General features: G+C 35.7%; 1 protein-coding gene across 1 annotated transcript; it reads left to right on the top strand.

The window, feature by feature from the left end:
* The first annotated feature begins 364 nt into the window (after window positions 1–364).
* LOC144437958 (uncharacterized) lies at window positions 365–19,017 on the top strand. The gene is made up of 27 exons (XM_078126992.1): window positions 365–473; window positions 902–1,021; window positions 1,429–1,583; window positions 1,889–1,982; window positions 2,272–2,586; window positions 2,880–3,053; window positions 3,429–3,821; window positions 5,567–5,995; window positions 6,572–6,784; window positions 7,166–7,235; window positions 7,804–8,015; window positions 9,332–9,616; window positions 10,263–10,382; window positions 10,908–11,027; window positions 11,447–11,563; window positions 11,841–12,101; window positions 12,279–12,395; window positions 12,688–12,804; window positions 13,022–13,127; window positions 13,452–13,520; window positions 13,893–13,964; window positions 14,510–14,581; window positions 14,922–14,993; window positions 15,371–15,442; window positions 16,161–17,179; window positions 17,864–18,084; window positions 18,817–19,017. Exons 1-27 carry the CDS (start codon window positions 365–367, stop codon window positions 18,976–18,978), a joined length of 5,286 nt encoding a protein of 1,761 aa, XP_077983118.1. The 3' UTR covers window positions 18,979–19,017.
* Window positions 19,018–21,325: the final 2,308 nt, after the last annotated feature.

Here is a 21,325-nt window from a genome sequence, read left to right as displayed (position 1 = left end):
ATGATAAATCACCATAATGTACATAATGAATAGCATGCTAGCATACCGATGTTGGTATTCAAATAGCACCACTTACGGGAGCAAAACATAATACTAATATTGTTTAGATGAAAAACAGATGTTTCATTAAAAGGGTCGTGTTTCTCTGTATGTCATGTACTTTTTTGTTCTAGATGATGTTGACTGCACTGTTCCCGCCATCCATACTGGCTGTGACTATATATGTAGCAATAGATTGGGACATTTAATCTGTAATTGTGAAAGGACATATGACCTTAAAACTTCTATTGATACAAATTGCTCAAGTGAGTACGAACATTATTCGACATAAAAGTTATAAGCCTAAAAGTACACACAAAATAGAATGCCGTTGTCTGTAAACATTGCGTGGTCACCTCAGAGGCGATTCCTAGGTGACAACGCAGATCGCATTGTGTACACAATTTTCAATCCACGTTTCTGTGTAATCACAAGTAAGACACAATTAAACGTACTAATATAACAACACCCCCAAAATACACGTGTAATGTCTTTGAGTTGTACACCAGACTATGATCCTTAACCCTTTAACTCATAACACGATTATGTCTGAAAAACTGACAATGGCATTTCCTTCCACTTCGATCATTTCCTATAGGCATCGAAGACTGTCTATCAACCACCAGAGGTGATTATCAAGTTTGCAATCAAGTCTGTGTTAAAAATGCTTTATCATCCAACTGCGGCTGTGGGGTCGAATACGAGTCCAAAAACAGTTCTTGTTTTGGTAAGTAGAAATGATCTAAACTGCAGGTAATAGCCCAAATCAACTACAAGTCTATAGTATAGGTTATAAGATATTGTGATTTCCACAACTATGTACTTAATATCATTAAACCATTATTTTGTCCATATTTTGTAGTTTACAGCTCATACTGTGGCTCCAATGACGTCATTTACCTAGAGGCCGTAGATATTGCGATGATAAGTTACAAACCCTCGGAGAATTTGAATTGTCAATGGACGGTACTCGTGCCTAAAGGTAAAACAGTAAAGATAATATTATTATAAATTATCAGAACCACCACAGCACAATCGTCTTCAAGAATATGATACGCTATTTTTCAAATTGACTGATACGTGACTTACAAAAGATAGCGTTCATATCGTAGTTTGTTTGATAGAGTGCTTTGATTTTCTTGTCATTTTAAATGAATATTTCACTCGTAGAATTTTTCGAGACAACACTATATGCACAGCAGGAAGTTTTAAAAAAATAACTGTTGGTGTTTGTTCTATCTTTACTTCAGTCTGTTATCTTGCTTCCTCTTTATCAAGTTCGAGATAGATCACTTTTATCTCGCTCTCTTTGAAGATGAATTGATAATACAAATACGAACAATAAATAATACTTACTTTAAAATTTATCACTTTGATATAAATACTCAGGTAAAACCATTATAGTTGTTGTGGAATATTCTAACATGGTTGGAGACTGCCCTCAGCGTTATTGTGTTGTTGACAGCTTGGCAATTTATGATAAAGATGATGTTGAGAGAGACAGGCTTGCTTTTATATGTGGTGACGACTCTAAACCTAGTAAGGTATTGAACTCACATAATATGTTTATCTTTGTGTAAGTTTACCATTCATACACTGAAATGTATATAAGAGAACCTTAAAGGTGCAATAGTTGTAACGGGAACGTGTGATTTGGATTTTGGATAACGTTTGTTACATATCATGGCTTAATCTTGGCATAATCTTACACTATATATAACCACGTGTACTTGTGCTTTAAAAATGCTATTATTACGATTAATAAATATTGTAATTGTTTAGATACATTCATGTTGTTTCTATAATCCCCTTTCTTAAACAAATATGATTTTTCCTTCTATGTGTACAGGTAGTATATAGCGGACACAATCAAATTTTGGTTGAGGTTACTAAACATGAAGTTTATCTTCGAAATACGTTCCAGATTGTTTTCATACCTACGGGTAAGTAATAAAGTATTTATTTTAACTGTATGGTTAGGTTTAGTTTTACATTTGGCAACATAGAAATAATTATAATATCCTTGAAAGTGATATTAAGTTATTGTATATTGACCTGGTGCACGCAAGAAAAACAAACATTGCTCGCGCACACATACGTACGCATGCACGCATGCACATACACATGCACACACACACACACACACACACACACACTGCATTTATCACTAAAAAAACTAACTTTGCCATGATAGCATTGAGACTTTTAAATGTGATTTTTTTTCCAATGTAGATATACTGCAGTGTCCATTCTCGATAGGTCACGACGATAATGGGCTAACCGATATCACAGAAGAAAACGGACCAGTCACTTACATCGACAGAGTACTGAAATTACCATGCCTTGGTAAAATCAAACGGTGGCACTTTCACCTTCCCTTCATCGACAACACTACAATACTACATCCGGGTATTTACCGACGGAAACAAGGAAAGCGCTTTGTTCTCATTGGACAAAATGATTTATCAATGACCAATGGTATGAATGGATCAGTCATTGAAGTACCGGTCAAAGAAAGACTGTCTTTTCAACCTGGTGATTTTATTGGTACGTTTGGTAAACACATAAAGTTACTTTACGTTTATAAAGTTCGTAAACCGCTACGAGTTTACGAGGTTTAGATAGTTACTTAGATAGTATAGCAGGTACATATCTTATTATTAGATCTAGTATGCCATTAGCAGTGACTGAATATACATTTAGAGAATAGTTACAAGGTGGTCATCTAATCACATTCTTTTGTTTAGTATAATATAAAGAATTATTCGCTTTTGTATCTGATGATAAATATTTTGATGATAAAAATGGTATATTTGGCAAATTGCTTATCTTGTTTGTAGGCCTATATTGTCCTGGTAAGTGTTTTATCCAAAAGGAGAGAGGCTGCGCTGACTGTGAACAGTGTTCTAGTGATAATATTCTTACGATCGATGGATTTCAGAAGGAAAGAGTGATACCAATGGAAGCGATCAAAGGATCATATAGACTTCCTATAACTGTAACATTGGAGAAATGTAAGTCCAATGCGCTATGCGAGTACTATTTGATTATGTTAGATAATATATTCTTTTAATTGTAAAATGTACCCCGCTATTGAAAATTCTAGGCTGTTGAAAATTCTAGATTATTTCGATGTGATTTAGCGCTCTGATCATGTGTAATTGGATTCCTGTGATTGGTTGCAAATCTGTGATACACTTTTAGTCATTATTTTGTGAAGGGAACACCATTCTTGTACCTTTGAGGTTTGATGATAATGAAAAAATACGACAAAATTAAAATAATTATTGCGAAAGGTGCTTTGGTGCGCAAAGTATTATATTCCTACAAATGTTATAATGAAATTATGGAGACTGTATTGTAATTTCTACTTTTCTATCTGTGTACAGACTGTAATTCCGATAAGTGTTCGGGGTGTGGATCACCAAGTCAATTAACAGACGACGAAGGTTCTTTCCACACTACAAATTTTGCGACAGGAGCAACATATTTTTATCCAAACATCCTGTGTACTTGGACCATTATAGTCACCACTGGGAATTTCATTCACCTATCATTTGATACATTTGACATTCCGAGGATGGCTACCATTAGCGGTTTACAGTGTCTGAGTTATGTTGCCTTGTATAACGCTCCAACATCTAATGAACAGGATCTTATGAATACATTCTGTGGATCAGAAGTTCCTCTGATTTCGTCAGTAAGTAACAAGGTGACGATTGAATTCTCGTCAGATGATGCAACCATTGGTAGAGGTTTCGTGGCTAATTATTACAGTGCAGGTCAGTTTTATCAGTTTTACTTCATCATACTCATTTCTATTTGAAAAGTATTCTTTATCTCTGTATATAGTCTTCAATAGCAGTTCCCTTATTTGGGTGCAAATGTTGGAAGTTTCACTACTCACCAATAGTAATAACCACCTAATACGGCGTATTCCGGTTATCGAACTTCCGGTTGTTTCGCAGGAAAGTATCGCGAGAGGGCGCACCATATCTGACAAAGTGAGGGCCAGAATTTTCGTCATGGCATCTAATAGTATGGCGATGTATGAAGCTGTCAACAAAATGGGCGTAAAAGAACTCCGTGCATTCATAAAAGAGTGGAAAATTACTACTTCTAAATCTACTAGATATCGCCAGAAATGCTGTCAACCTTGGTCTTGAAACACTAGAAAATGATAATTTTCTGAGAGAACGGAAGAGGAGACGAATAGTGGATGTCAAGCATCAAAATATAGAACTAATCGACAGCGGAAACATTGAAAGTTGGACGGAGGACCTTCGAAATATACCCGATGTATACATGATAAACATATTTCTTTACCTTACTGGTGTCTGTTGCTTGACAAAAGAACGATTAGAAAATTACAAATCTGACAACAGCTTCCAGCAACAGCTACAGTTATTGCAGCTTGTATAAAACCAATCTGATTAAAATCCTATGTAGATGTTGGCTGATCGTTCATTGCTATTTTACCTTCGTTATTTTGCCTGAATTGACCTTCTTGGTACATGTTTACGTTTTTGTCCTGATCGGTAGAGGAGGCGATCAAACATGTACCACGAAGGTCAATTCAGGCACAATAACGAAAGTAAAATAGCAATGAACGATTAGCCGACATCTACATAGGATTTTAATCAGATTGGTTTTATACAAGCTGCAATAACTGTAGCGTATATTGTGATTTTGAGGGTTCTTTCCTCTGTTTTTGTACCTTTTTCCGTTCCGATGTTTGACTGGAAGCAATCGCTACAATTTCTCCAACGGTAACGCAAATGGACGAGGTCACACTGAAAACGTGAGTGAGATGTCAGTGTACTACCCGTTTCAAAATGTTGCTACTTTTGGGTTTTCCTCACGGTCGAATTGCAGAGCCAAACTTACGCGAAATATTAGGAGAACAAGAGGTTAATTTGCTATTTCGTTATTTGATGGGCGATAATGCAATATTATAGCGTAAAGTTACGGGGAATGACAGAAAATCTTTAGTCAGTGGTTACGATGCCTATAGACTCTATGCTTTGCAACAATGCTCTACAATTCTGGCCCTCACTTCCGGTTCTAAAACAGCGCCCCTAGTGACCAAACAATCATATCTTTTATCTTTTCGGGGCTTCTTCGATAACCGGAATACGGCGTATTACGTCCGTTCAACTGCCAAGCATTTTTCAAATAATTATTTGATAAAAATATTGCGGGTTTTGCCCGAAAACCATAATTTATCATATAACACATTTTTTCGTGGACCATAGATGCAAGTTTGCCTTCACTAAATCGTTTAAAAATTGCGCTTTAAAAGATGTAAATTGTGAAATTTGATAAAATATCAAATAAATACCATATACACATTATATTACCTTAACATTTTCGAAGAACAAAACATATTAACACATTTCACTTTGCACTGTATGTACATGTAAATCTAGGTTCATGTTCTTTTACTCGATACATGTTGTCTACTCTACACAAATTGTAAAAATTAAAATTCAAAATGTAAGCTCTCTTTACGTAATTTATACAACAGAATGTCCAGGATACGGCGTTGGATTTACTGAACAGGAAGCTAATTACGAGTGTCTTACAGAATGTGGATATTTCCAATCAATCGGTTACCCACACCCCAACCCATCGGATTCTGTTGGTAGGTGGACCATTCTTGTTGCCGAGGATAAGGTGATCAATCTTGTGTTCATGGACTTCAACGTGGGAAATGCATTAGATCCTGGTTGTATCAACAACTATGTGAAAGTGTACAATTCTGAGACTCCTGTCGAAGCGTTTCTGTACGGCACATTCTGTCGAGACAAAAGTCCCGGAAATATTATTTCAGGAAGCTCAAAAGTACATATTGAATTTCGCGGACGAAACATTGGTGATGGTGTCGGCTTTCTGGCACAGTATTTTGCCGTCCCATATGAGATGACAATTCAGTTGAACCAGACGTATGATCCTAGTAAGCGAAACATTTATCTTATAATCCCAATTTATATAGTGATCTATCCGACAAACAGACACTTTGTCTGTCTGTCTGTCTGTCTGTCTGTCTGTCTGTCTGTCTGTCTGTCTGTCTGTCTGTCTGTCTGTCTGTCTGTCTGTCTGTATGTATGTATGTATGTATGTATGTATGTATGTATGTATGTATGTATGTATGTATGTATGTTCTGTCTGTCTGTCTGTCTGTCTGTCTGCCTGTCTGTCCATTTGCCCACTTCCAAAGCTTTACTATCTTTCCCACAGCTAACCTGGGTCAAGATCATGAGTTTCAATAGTGGTGCGTCTTAAATTGTTATTCAATACTGTGCAACATTTCATGAATCAGAGTATAAGAAACATGGAACAAAAGTTGGTAACATTTTCGATGTGATGTTGGTTATTTTAGCTCACTCCAAGCGATTATCTTTTTACGTGACATTTGAATATATGAATTCAGCTCTATAAGACGTGAGTAACCTAAATCTATGTAAAAGTATGAATAAAGTAAATAGATGGAATGAACCCAATATTATTTGTTTGTTTGTTTTTTATCCAGACTACAGGTGTCAGAAAACTGAATGGCAACGCTATGGTAATAACTGTTACAAGTTTTATAGACAGAAAAACGGGTTGAAATGGAGCGAAGCTGAAAAGCATTGTGTTGATGAGAATTCCCATTTGATTAGTATTCTAAACAAGGAGGAGTCAATCTTCGTGACCTTTGCCCTGGCCAGACTATGGTGGTATGGCGAAACGGTCACGTACATAGGTATGACATTTGTTATTGGTCAGGTTAATATTTTCATATGTTGGAGAATTGATATGTATGTATGTATGTATGCATGTGTGTGTACATACATACATACATACATACATACATACATACATACATACATACATGCATGCATGCATGCATGCATGCATGCATGCATGCATGCATGCATACATACATACGACAGAGGGGTGCTTTGAATGAAATGAATGAATGAATGAATGAATGAATGGATGGATGGATGGATGGATGGATGGACGGATGGATGGACGGATGGATGGATGAATGAATGAATGAATATAAAACGGGATATGATCGATGAATGATCTGAATGGTAATTTCACTCGATGAAAAGCAAAAATATTGTTTTATCCAAAGGTTTGACGGACCAAGACAAAGAAGGCGATTATCGTTGGACTGATAGCAACCCAATGAGTTACTCTGACTGGTATTTATATGTTTACATATTTCCCTTAGCATATATGACTCTATGATATATGTCTATGTTTATGTATATCATCTACAAAACAAGTTCCTGTCATGTACTTTGTGATACTTCTTTATTCGATTACGTGTCTTTACTACGTTACATTAGGTTTAGAATGATACATTGTACGAGGTTAACTGGCTGTGATGAATTTTAAACATCTTTAAAAAGAGTTGACCTAGGTTCGATAAATGTGCAGATATCGCCTGCCATGTCTTTTTTTATTTTTACATAGCAATTGACGAGGCGAGTTCCATGTTCACTTTTCGCTAACTTGTTCACTGTCGACGTATTTGTCAATAATGCTGTCTTGAGCGCATAAAATAGACTGTTTTCATTACTTTGTGGTACAACTAAGCAACACGTTATGGTTGTTGTCTAGGCTACGTTAGTTCAATAACTTTGTCTACACTTTATGGTGAGACCTATGTGAAATGCTTATAAAATATACGCGATCTAAGGTATCTTCAGTTGACGTTAATCGTTGGGTATTTCTCATTGGCATATATATTTTCTTCTTGTATTCTAGGGCGATATCAGAAACAGCAGATGAATTCAACCAGCCAGATGGTTCCACCTTTGAACAATGCACTGCCATTCAACTGACAAATGTCCATAATAGCAACCACTGGCATGACATCACGTGTGCATTAAACAGAGTAAGACAGTTCATATGTAAGCAACCTGCGATGTATGTCGGAGAATCTCCACAAAGAATATACGATGGCATATCGACATATAGTAAGTCTGTTTTTCTAAGGCAAAAATTAAAAAGTTGTTACATTTTAGATTACATGACTTCAAAAAAATAGGGTAGGTAGGTTGGAATTTTATTTTATTTTTAGTTATGTATTTGAAGACTATACTGTTTACATTCAAAATACAGTCTAAAGTTTACAGTCATGGCATGGTAATAAAACAAACTATCGAGCAATCACAGGTCGAAATGAAAGACAGATACGATATTTGAAGTCAGAGAAAAAAGTATATTTGCATAATCCAGCTGTTATACCAGGTCGCAGCAAGAAATTTCTTAAGAATGTTCGTGGATCGTATAGAATATAGTAGAATTTGTTTCACGTGTGAACTACCGTCTGAAATATCTTCATCCGAATAAACTCTATCCTAATAAGGTAGTTCATCATAATCCATGGTAAACTTAGACCGACATATTTAATTGGTAGTATGCCAGATATAAATTCGTCATCGACTTGTTCTGAGAGCGACAAACAGCCTGAGCAACAACATACCATGAATACAGTATCTGATACGGCTATAGATTTTCACTCACAGTCTTGTACCGAAAATTACAGTTTTCATGTCAATAGTATGGATAACTTCTCGCTATTTTAAGAAAGAATAGAACGCAAAACAAATGTTTAGGTTGGCACCGTAAATTAGGGTCGCTCGAATTATCGGAAACACATTATCGTTTTATTCGGCCAAATTATAAAACTTGCTTGTATATATTTTATAACACATGCGAGCGAGATCAATATCACGATTTAGTCCCAGCGTAAGCGTTGGCACTCTTAACAAAATTTTGATGATGCCCAAGCCGAAGGCGAACTATCATAGTTCTGTGAATTTAAAAACTAATATTTCTTGATCAAGTGTTATTTTAGATGGTGTTACAGGTAAAAAAAATAATAGCTCAGTGTCGTCACTCTTGCATTTCTACAGCAATCGAGTCATATATAGGGAAAGGCGCCTCGATGACGAATTATGTGTAACCCTAGTGACTTTGGTTTGCACGTAGCAGTACATACATTATTTATAGCTTTGTAGCTGCACCATTATTGAAAGTGAAGACGACCATTAAAAATGCCCAAATCCATGGTATAGTTATGTATCTAGTAATCAACATACTAGTTGCAAACTATAGCTTGCTTTATTTAATACTGTCAATTTAGATGTGGAGAGGGGAACTGAAAAAAAAATCTACAGAAATTTGCGAGAGAAAAAAACATATCAAAGTGTGCTGGAAGTTACGGAAACAAATGTGTACCTAATTCAATTAAAAATCAAATGCATGCGTGTTGTTTGGTTATTTTTAGAATGTGAAGACCAATCATGGAGACTCTACGAAGATAACTGTTTCAAACCCGTCACCATCAGTTCTGCGGAAACCGTTTGTGAAAACCTCGGGAATTCCTTCCCCGATCCCTCTTCAGAAAAAGAACTTGACACATTGAAATATTATTCCAGTCATGTTTGGTTGCTGCAAGAATACATAGCAGTTCAATGGCAAATGAATTCTACTCATGATACTCTAGCTTCAGTTGACGACATCACAGGGAGTGGTATGGGGGACCTCTCAAGTAGCTCCAGTATTGGTGGAAGTATTGATTGGCAGAACAAGCCGGATGTATGCCTGGTTCTTAATACATCAGATTGGTCCTGGGTTTGGCTGAATTGCCGCCATTCGTCAGTTGCTTCAATACTATGCAAGAAGCGGGCATTGGGTATGGTTTTTTTTCTTTTTAGGAAGGAATGAATCTTTTAAGATTCGTCGTGAAATTTAGAAACCTCATATCAGACACACTGTGTGTGGACACACAATTTTAAAGAAAATGTTGTCCTACTTTTCAAGTAAGACTATACTTTTTAAAGTTTCTTTTGATTCTATCAGAAAATGGAGATGTTAAAAAGAAAACCATTCAACTCAAACTTCTTGAAAAAGCCCACTGAGGTGCATCTGGTCGAACGTTTTTGAACTCAATTTTTGTTTTCATTTCAATACATAAAGAGGCTTGTGAAAGACAACCTATTATATTACATGGCGTATTTTGTACTGAGGGGTTTTTAATTTATTAACTTTTCAGCTATACAAAGTTACAGTGTAGAGATCGTTAAGTAAAATCTCCTAAGCTCTAGCCTTCACTATTAGCTAGTTCTCGTTAGCTATTGGGAATGTGGTCGTAACCTTAACGTTAAATGCGCTCTGATACCTACCTTTAGCGACGCAATCGTTTTTGTTTTCTTCAGAAAAGCCTGTTGCGTGTGATTCAGCTACTTATCAGTGTGGTAATGGCGTGTGTATACATGACGTGTATGTATGTGATGGCACAGATGACTGTTCCGATGGCTCTGATGAAATGGGCTGTGGTAAGTTTTCTGGCAAAGTATTACTATAGCGACAATGAAAATAACAATTACCGTTCTATTACAATGGCACTGATTGTACAGAATATTACTGAGGTATTACGCTAACACAATAGGACATCAGGGTTTTCAGCAACAACACTTAAGAGAGAATAAAAGAGAATTGGACTGTCCTGTGAATCGTCCGCTATCAACATTTCGAATGATTAATGTTGAACACAGAATTTGGTAATAAGAATTATCGCCATTTGAGATTTAGGCTCATGTCCATGTGTTCGCCTGAGAAGCATACGTTATACATATAAACAAAAGATTTCACTTGTCAGAGTAACGTGATCCTATTCAAGATAGTTCGATCTCAAGACAGTTCTATCTCCAAAGCTGTGAGTTTAATAAAGTTTATTCAACTGGGCACATGTAATTCCATATTCTTCACTTGATATCCAGACATTTATATGAACTTGTTCGTTAAGAACGGTGTTCATTTTCTTCTCTATAAACATTGCATTCTTCATTTTTACATTCCAGATATAAATACAGCGTGTCCCGTCAATGCTTTCCAATGTTCAAATGGAAAATGTATATCAATGTCCTTCTATTGTGACTTCATTAACCAATGTGGTGATAATAGCGATGAAGAGACCTGTGGTATGATGTAATTTGTTTTCTTGTGTGACTATTGGCAATAAGCAATGGTTGAAGTTTTTTTACCAGTCTGTCAATTCATATTTGATATGCTAAATGGTAAAAGCAGTCGAGAAAGATTTCACCAGATGTTCTAATTTTCATGTCATCGATCGGTTACTCTTTTTTTGACATAGTGTGGTGTCCTGCAATTAAGTGTTAACCTGATAAAGGTTAATGAATCAACGGCTCCCTACATTTGTTCAAAGGTTGTTCTATCAACTCTAGTGTAGCAACATCGCCCTGGAAAGTTGATGGTTGAATATGAATCATATTCTACTAATAGTACAATTTGTAGTACTCCAGTAACAAAATGGCTAAAACTTCATTATTTTCTGATAAGTGTAAACTACTGCTGTTACTATATATTCAATCCATTTCAGTCTACAGAAACTGTACAGCTACAGAGTTCACATGCAACAACGGCCAGTGTATAGACAACCAGCAGAAGTGTGATTTAGTCGAGGATTGCTTCGATAGTTCAGATGAGTTATCATGTGGTGAGTTTTTTTTATGAATTAATAAATGAATTGCAAATTCGCTTCCAATATTTCGGAAGTTTTAGGAGCGTGTATACATTCATATACTACGTAGAGATTGATGTGTATATTTTTATGAGTTGCATAAATGTCTTGATGATTTACATACACGTTTTGCTGATTTCCGTATCTCTTAAATGATATGCTGCAAAGTCACATTTTAACCAATGAAACTTTATGGATGTTTTCCCTGACTTCGAATCTATCAAATCTGTAAGATTTTTCCACGTTTCTGTAGATTCCTGTAGGGGTTTCCAGTGTTACTATGGCGATTGTCTGCCGAGCCGCACCCAATGCGATGGCGAAAAAGATTGTGTTGGAAACGAAAGAGAAGATGAAATTGGTTGTGATGTGATCGACAGTATTGGACAATGTCAGCTTGCCGAGTTGGAGTGTGCCAATGGTCATTGTATAGACCGGCAACTAATGTGTATATATGATGTTGACAAATATGGCTATGAAGTCGGTTGCCGTGACGTAACACATCTAAGAAACTGCGGTAGGTGTCCTTTATGTTAACTTTTTATTGTGTTTAAACGACTAAGCGTCATGTTTAACGTCATCTATTTAATATCCAAGAAACCCGTTTTTAGGTTTCTTATGATCTTTGAACTTATTTGACAATCTTTGAACTAATTTGACAGACTATTTTTCGTTTTGTTTTAAACCTGTGTAGAGCTCTTCACTTGTCCAGTAGCCATGTTCAAATGTCCAAACTCTTACTGTATACCATTGCACAGACGTTGTGATAATGTTAAGGACTGTCCGGATGGATATGACGAGCAGCATTGTGGTATGTAATTTTTTGTGGGTGAGATTCATATGCAGTTGAGTGATATTTGGAGTCCTGAATTCAGAAGAGTCACTGAAACGAAATGTTCAATATAATGACAACACTGTAGATGAAAATGGTCTAGCTTTGGTGACAGTTTGTTGTAAATTAAACTTGAATTTCTTTTTTAAACCATCAATATATCTGTAGAGAATTTCTTTTGTTTCTCGAACCATTTAAAGGTCACTTCCCTGTATCTGTAGATAGTCGTTCAAGTTTCACTTTGACATTAATCAACACTGTTGTATCTTAGAGTCGTATAGCTGTCCAGGTGATTTCCAGTGCCATGCGACGAAAACTTGTGTATCATTATCTGAACTTTGTGATGGCATAAAACAATGTCAATATGGAGATGATGAATTACTGTGTGGTGAGTTGGTATGCTGTTCAACTTGAAACTAGTGTAGTATAAGATATTACGCACATTATCTATCTATCTATCTATCTATCTATCTATCTATCTATCTATCTATCTATCTATCTATCTATCTATCTATCTATCTATCTAACTATCTATCTATCTATCTATCTATCTATCTAAGTCATGTTCCATCAGAACTCCCATCAACACTTATTTATGTCTCCAGATACCAAGTGTCCACCAGGTTGTCTTTGCCATGGATTAACTTTTGAGTGTGTCGGTCTCCAAATGGCTGCCTTACCACAGCGATTACATAAAGATGCCAGAAAATTGTAAGTTGGTACTAATCTGATTTCACCATCTATGAAGTGAATAATCTGAACATATGTAAATGTTCAGCATGATCTCTATGTGTTGTCTCTTTAATAAATACATGCACCTGTATTTAAGTTTTTACTCATGTTATTGTAGACTTTCAATTTTTATACATATCTATAGCAGTAAATAAGTATTTTCTGTATGTCATAATTTCTTTGTATACATCTGTTTTATTGTTTTAAATATTAATATAAAGGATTATATATGAGGGATTTGTTTGTATCATAAAAATTGTTATAATTATAATTTATTTGATTTATCTTTTCTTCTTTTCATAGGGTGTTCACTGGCAATAATCTAACGATGTCTGATGTGGATTTTCATGACTTTAAGATGCTTGCAGAATTGTAAGTAAACACTCTGTTGAGCCATTCACATAGACGTGATTTGGGTATGTACACATGCCCCTTTTATTGTATGATATTGAAGACTCAACAGCACTTGTAGTGCAGCATTAAGTTGCGAAGTTAGAGTTCATATTTACTTAAGTGAAATTGACGATCAAAAAAAATACTTCGATATTTAGTTTGTGAAAAGTATCTAATTTGTACAACCTTTCCCACATGATGAATTGAAGATAGTTGATTGGGGTAACGACTGTTCATTGGAGTAAGAATATATTTTCAAGCATCTGTTTTATCTTTGCGTGTATTGTTAGTGGTGTGAAATGCAAAAATCAAAATCGAGTTATGACATCCGTGCATTTGTTTTCCTTTTAGGGACCTATCAAATAATTCCATTACCGAGATTCAACCTATGAAGTTCTACCCTCTTGTTAATCTCTACCTCCTGTAAGTATGTGAAGTCATCGTCAGAACAATAAATGTTTCCTTGTTTATAATTCGTGATAGTGTTAACTTTTTATTCTTTCAGGATTCAAATCACATAATCAGAAACGTAGATACCGTCTTTGGAATGACTGTAAATAGTATAAAGTAAAACCATCACAAATATCAACCTCGCGTACCTAGACCCTTCTTTACATTTAGCATCTAATGTGTTGTAGTATAAGGTGTTTTGCGATTACCCTTCTCTCCGGTTTTGCCACGACTATATTCTGTTGAAATCCCAAGTCTATGTGCTAGTGTCTCTTAGAAATTGACAAATAATCCTTTTGTACATTGACATCGCAATGTACCATTTGTCACCCATCAGCAGTTGTCAAATCTTGTCATTGACAACATAACTTTGTTCGAAATGTCTAGAATTTCCTAAACATAACATAAGCATAACGTTCAGAATCAAAGAAAGATATGGCTAGTTTTCGATATATATATAGTACGTGTGATTACACAACTGATTTATACCTACAACTTGAATTAAACTTTCTTTACAGTAACCTTAATTCTAATGCCATTACGTATCTGAATGACTACACGTTCATTGGTTTGGTTCAACTTAAAGAACTGTAAGTTAAGTAATATCTATATGTCTATATGTTTCCCAAGGGAAGGTTATACGTACGTTATAGCTCTGTCTGTCTGTCTGTCTGTCTGTCTGTCTGTCTGTCTGTCTGTCTGTCTGCCTGTCTTCATGTCTATATCTTAATGTATACTTCTGATATCATATAATTTAGTTTATGGTAATGCAATATTATCCTACAAAGCTTGTTGATGTAGCTTTTATATTTCTATGATTAGTGTTTTTTTTCAATAGGCAATATCTTAACTTAGAATGTGCCTTGTAAATAAACTGTTTAAAGTTTGTATATTATATATATTCTAACTTCTTTTTGTGTTACTACCTAGTCACCTGTCTCAGAACGGAATAAGTAAAATCACAGATGAAGCTTTTCAAGGTTTACGAAGTGTACAATTATTGTAAGTTGAAACAACCTTTATAATACACATAATCTATTTACTGTTAAGAATGAATTGGTTGTGAAGTAGCTTCGTAAACGTCATTTTAGACCAACAGTCGAACTAATTAAGACACAAGATTGTCAGAATGTACATCGTTTGGCCTAAATTTAATACTGTACAATCGGTCAAATCTACGAAACTTACCTTTTAATAAGAGACTGTATTTGATTTCATAGGATATACTGATCAAAGTTGATTTACTTTTTTATCGCAAATAGATATGACAAAAAGATTGATTTTTTTTATCTTGGTGTTGAACTTGTTGTCAAGAATATGTAAACTGCCTTTCATATTAAATCAATTAATTATTCACGCATTCTATTCTTTAACAACAGGAGTCTTGTTGGTAACTTATTTGATGTAGACAATGATGTACTGTTTCGGCCAATGGTTCAGTTGCAGTATATGTGAGTATTGCCCCATTTGTTTATTTTATCTTTCATATAACTTTTTGGAGATATAATTTCACTTCTGCTATGACAATTAAGTGTAAGCATGCATGTCGAAACAGAGTGGCCGAATGGGAATATATATTAATTTTCGCCACTTATACAAACACTGTCTTTTCTTGTGAACTTTTCAATTTCCAACACAACCAACTCTTGAAGCTTTCGTCCTCTCCCTAAGGACTTCATCAGCAGACTGAAGTAATTAACATAAACTAGGAACACAGGTGTTAATTATTATGTTGAGAATCAACACCACTCACTGGCTTAGTGAGTGATGTTAACACCTGGTCCAATGTACGTGAAAGATGACATTGCTTTCTACTAGAGGGGTTTACAAAATATTTACATTAAAAAGCCAAAAAAATGAACTTAGTATATTGTTAATGGTAATATATGTCTTCAATGGCATCTGCTGGAGTTTCCACATAAATGTTTGTCAAAACTGTTGCTGAATTTTCAGTCGAATCATTTATATATTAGGTCTAAATACCAGGTTTGAGTTCCCTAAATAACAATTGACAGTTAGGAATGTTTTATAAGTTGAATACCACAAGTAACTTTTAATGTACAACGAAAATAACACCCCCAAAGTCGTCTCAAATGCAACTTATGGTCATTAATATTTATATGCCAGTTTGAGCGAATCTAAATTCCTTTGTTTACATTTTATTTTCAGGTATACTGATTCCTACAAATATTGCTGTATGGTCACAAAGTATCAGTCAGTAGAAATCTGCACTCCAGGGGTCGATGTATTTTCCTCTTGTGAAGACCTTATGGCCAATAAAGTTTTGAGAGCTTTTGTTTGGATTTTAGGCTTGCTAGCTTTGGTCGGCAACATTTTTGTTGTTGCCTGGCGAATCAAAGAAAACGACCTAAAGAAAGTGCCCTCGTTGCTAGTTTGGAATTTGGCTATAGCCGACTTCTTTATGGGTCTATATATGTTGATTATAGCCTCTGCCGACATGTTTTACCGTGGTGTTTACGTCAGGTTTGATGAGGTATGGCGAAAAAGTATCCTGTGTAGTTTAGCTGGCTTTCTAGCCATGTTATCCAGTGAGGTGTCTGTTTTCACTTTAACGTTGATAACACTGGATCGATTCTTCGCCATTGTATTCCCACTCAAGTTTATCCGTTTGAAACGTAGGCATGCTGTGTCTGCCGTCATCTGTGGATGGGTCACTGTGGCTGTGGTCAGTTTTCTTCCGCTGAGTGGCATTGAATACTTCGGAGACAGCTTCTATGGCCGTTCTCCAGTTTGCCTGTCATTACATCTCACAAATGAGAAAACGCCCGGATGGGAATTTTCTGTCTCCATTTCTCTCTTTCTCAACTTTCTATCCTTTCTCATAATCTTTGCCTGTTATACGGCTATGTACGTCGCCATTCGTCGTGCGCAGAATTCTGGCATGCGCTCAACCAAGAAGAGCAATGAAGCAGCTGACATTGCCAAACGTATGACGCTGATTGTTTTGACGGATTTTTGTTGCTGGGTACCGATTACAGTTATGGGAATGTTAGCACTCACCAATACAGTCACAATTCCAGGTGATGTGTATGCTTGGACAGCGGTCTTTATCTTGCCTGTCAATTCAGCGGCGAACCCTATACTGTACACGATATCAGTTATCAATACCAAATCGACTATCCAGACGGATCAAAAGAATACTTCTGACAAAGCCACAGATCAGACAGGTAAGTATTATTGACCTTTATTAAGTTTTTATTCGTTCCTCAAATAATATATGTAGCATCTTTATAACTATAAAAAGATAACGTTTCTTTCTTTAATATATATGGTATTTCACGACTACTTAATTTCGTATACTGGCCTGCCTGTGTTCTCACTTTCAAGTGTGAAACATGTTTATAACTGCAACTTTTAAGGTACAAGAAATCGACATTTGATTGCCTGTCCAAGCACAAGATGTAGAGGTCCGTTGGTATGATCTCATTTGTGTTACTTAAATTAACAAAGATGGAAGCAGCTCCTTAGAATCAAAACTCGGGAGCTCCCTTCACACACACACACACACACACACACACACACACACACACACACACACACACACACACACACACACACACACACACATACATACACATACACACACACACACACACACACACACATATATATATATATATATATATATATATATATATAATGTGTGTGAACATAATATATATTTGTATGTGTATGTGTGCGTGCGTGCTTGTGTATGTGTAAATATGTGTATGTGTGTGTGTGCGTGTGCGTGTGCGCGTGCGCGTGCGTGTGCGTGCGTGTGCGTGCACCTTTGGTATTGACGGATTTCATGTGACGTTATATCTATATATCGTTATTGAATTTGTTTCTTTGATGTTCTCAATCCACAGTTATATTAGTGTCTGAAACCATGCCTTCAAGTCATTTCATCCCTCCACCTACGTTCAATTACATACCATTATCCACCCACCTTGGCTCGACAACTCTGAAGGTTAACGACGTATACGTAATTGCAACTGGTATTGCTACAGCTCTGGACTTTCTCCACACAAAGGATATTGTCCATGGCTTTGTACGTCTGGACACCATTCTGGTAACCATAGATGACAGGGTACGTTAACAAACTTACCTTCATCGGCACTTCTTAATACCGGAAATATGATTTGTTATAGAAATATATCATCACTTTTGATGTCTCCTGAAGACATGAAAAGACTTAATGCCAAGGCTATACTTGTTCATGTAATCTTAACGATAAACTTACGATTGTGTTTCATTGTATCATAGTATACGAGTGTAATTAAGAAACAGCTCAGATGTAAGACTATGCAGAACCCGACTCCCCAAAATATGCAAGCTGACAAATAGTTGTCATATGCATGAAAAATGGGTATTTATTTTGGATTTCTACAATTCTAACAAAACAATTCTACTGTGTTTTTATACTTGATAAAACAATGTGAAACAAAATACTAGTATACTAAATACTTGTTTGTAACTCAAGACATTGCAAAACATTAAAATGTTTCAAATATTTTCATTTTTCATTTCATTTGTACGTACACTAACAAACTTTTTACATAGTTTAACTTGTTGTAATGTATTGAGTTACAAAAATGGATTTGGTCGGTGCTGTTTCACATTATTTTTTTTTCAAGTAGGAAAACATACTAATATAAATACACATGTGTCATCCATATGGCCTCTTTAAGCGCCTGGGGAATAAACTACATGTAAGATCATATTTTATCATGCATTTTGGTCCATTTTATTTTAGTTCTTAGGGCCTATAACCGTTTATTTTGAATTTACTAAATGTTATTTACCCATCATCTCATCACAGGGAAGTGTAGCTGAAGCCTTTCTGTCTGACGCTAGTCACTCCAAGTACGCTGAAAGAAGAAATGATAACAACGGAGAAAGGAAGCTACAATGTGGAAAAGATATTTTTGCACTCGGTAGACTAATAGCAAAGCTACTTGATTCGTGTATTCAGGATGAGTGAGACTGACCAATCGCTCGACTTGTTCCCTGTCCCATTCTTACCGCTGAGGGCTCAAGAATGATGTTGACTTATCTTCGATTTGATAAATCTCAAAATTTTATGGAATTAAACTATTGTTTTATTTACATCATTGATAAATTATAGTAGTAACGTGCGGTTGGTTTCTGTCTAAAACGTATTTATAAATATAGAAAAGTTATCGGACGATGGTACGTGTGATATATGTCAGATGTACGGTTTATACAAGTTTATACCAATTATTGCATGCGATCTGTTGACTTTATAAATGTTTAAAGTAATCCAATTATCTTAAGAGTGTGATAATTTGTGATTTTTACCTTGATTTCTTACAGTTTACATGTATATTATATGTCATGTTTCGCATCTCATTCCGAATAAAACATTCGTCGTTGGTGGCGCTGTTTTATTAAACCTCTGTGAGCGTCTGACTCCAATTAATAGAGTGACCCTAAAACTAATGACAACAGGAATGACAGAAACCGAATGGTAGAATTTGCTCTGTGAAAGCAGTGGAATGACAACATTTACTACATTTAGTATGTTAAATGACGCCCTCTGTGACTGACTGTGACTGTGACTGTGACTGGACATCCCAGTTTTGAACTTGGGTAGTAAACACGCTGTCAGGCAGTGAAAGAATCACGTCATGACACACGCCGTATTCAAAGTGGCCATATGGGTAAGGAATGGTATTTATTTTGGCTTGTTCATTGATAAAACAAATTAATGATGTTTTTTCTACTGTGTAAAAATTATTTAAAACAACGCAGACCAAGTCCATGTATGTGACTTATTATTGAGCAAAACTAAAAATTGTGAGTCAAAAGTTTGTCTACAAATCACTTCAAGAGTCTTGTGAGCTTTAAAAGCTTGGCGTACAATATCATTTTTTTTTTACTTTTTAAAAAGTTTTTCGCAGTTCAACTTGAGTTCATTTTTTGAAGTAGAAAACCATCGTAAACTAAAATAAATACATAGTTCTCATCCATCTGGCCAAACTAAAATTCAATAAAACACAATTCTCGTGCGCTCATGTGCCAGTTACACTCATAGAAGCTCTGCATAGGGTTGGCAGTAGACTGTAAGATACGTCATGGGCCAAGGGATTGTACCGTTGTGTGTGAGGGCGCCCCGTCACGGCGTACCTTACACATTGTGTCAGCAGCTACTCGAAATAGTTTCTTTGAATATTTCAAACAACAATCTATACAGCCATGTTCAAATTCATTCTGATGATTGCAGTTACATGTACATTTCATGTTGCCTTTTCTCCCCCATCATCCAAAAAGAGTTTACACTAAATCGAATGACAAATCAGTGAAATGACAAAAAAAAACAAATGACAACTAACTGAATCATACTATGTTTAGAAGATGAAATTACAACATTTACAGTGGAATGACAATTAGTGTGTGGAAATGGCTCACTCTATTTTATTTTATAGTTGGAATATAATTGGAATGATACCAGATACTATGTTCAGAAACTAGAATGACACTGAGGCGATTTAGGGAAATTTACTTTTACATTTGTAAATTCATCAGTCTTTTTATATAGCGCTTGTAACAGGGTTGTTGTTTTTACTGGAAACACCTACTGGTTTTGTTGGGACTTGCATTTGAAGATAATTGATAACTGACGTATAAATGAATAAATAGATAAATAGACAGACAGATAGATAGATAGATAGATAGATAGATAGATAGATAGATAGATAGATAGATAGATAGATAGATAGATAGATAGATAGATAGATAGATAGATAGATAGATAGATAGATAGATAGATAGATAGATAGATAGATAGATAGATAGATAGATAGATAGATAGATAGATAAGAAACAAAATATTGTTCATTTCTTTAAATCGACTGATATTATGCCCACGGACAAGTGTTGCAAAGTATAAAAACATTAAAAATTCACCAAAACGGGCGAAAAGCCCTCAAAACCGCAGCAAGACGCTACAATTATTGCAACTAAAATTAGGTTTGTTGAAAACGATGGCAAATGTGGTAATGGGGGGGGGGGTTCGACTTGTCCTAGATACCACGGCCCCAGCCCCGCGGTCGCGGTCCTACCAGATCTAGACACGGAAGAGAAACTTGCATAATACATGTCCTATGTAGCAAGGATAGCAAACATGGCTCGAATATGTGTCAATACCTTATGAATAAATCATGAGCCAATAACAACGCTCTGTTGCTAAGTTAGGGGAAACGCTTATCTCGGAATCAACTACTTTTATAGAGGGGTGTTCGTATTTGATATAACAAATGTTGCTTCACAATAGCTAACTTATAAAGTATAAGAAAGGTATGGAATGA

The sequence above is a fragment of the Glandiceps talaboti genome, chromosome 7 (genome assembly GCF_964340395.1).
Source record: "Glandiceps talaboti chromosome 7, keGlaTala1.1, whole genome shotgun sequence".
Lineage (NCBI taxonomy): Eukaryota > Metazoa > Hemichordata > Enteropneusta > Spengelidae > Glandiceps > Glandiceps talaboti.
The sequence above is the reverse complement of the archived record's forward strand: the minus strand, read 5'-3'. Positions and strand labels throughout refer to the sequence as shown.

Bases quoted from the DNA above. Each gene is read 5' to 3' on its own strand.
- LOC144437958 (XM_078126992.1), top strand. From the start codon at position 365: ATGCCGTTGTCTGTAAACATTGCGTGGTCACCTCAGAGGCGATTCCTA. The intron at 6,785-7,165 runs GTATGACATTTG...TTTTATCCAAAG, and splicing joins CGAAACGGTCACGTACATAG to GTTTGACGGACCAAGACAAA. The intron at 11,564-11,840 runs GTGAGTTTTTTT...ACGTTTCTGTAG, and splicing joins TTCAGATGAGTTATCATGTG to ATTCCTGTAGGGGTTTCCAG.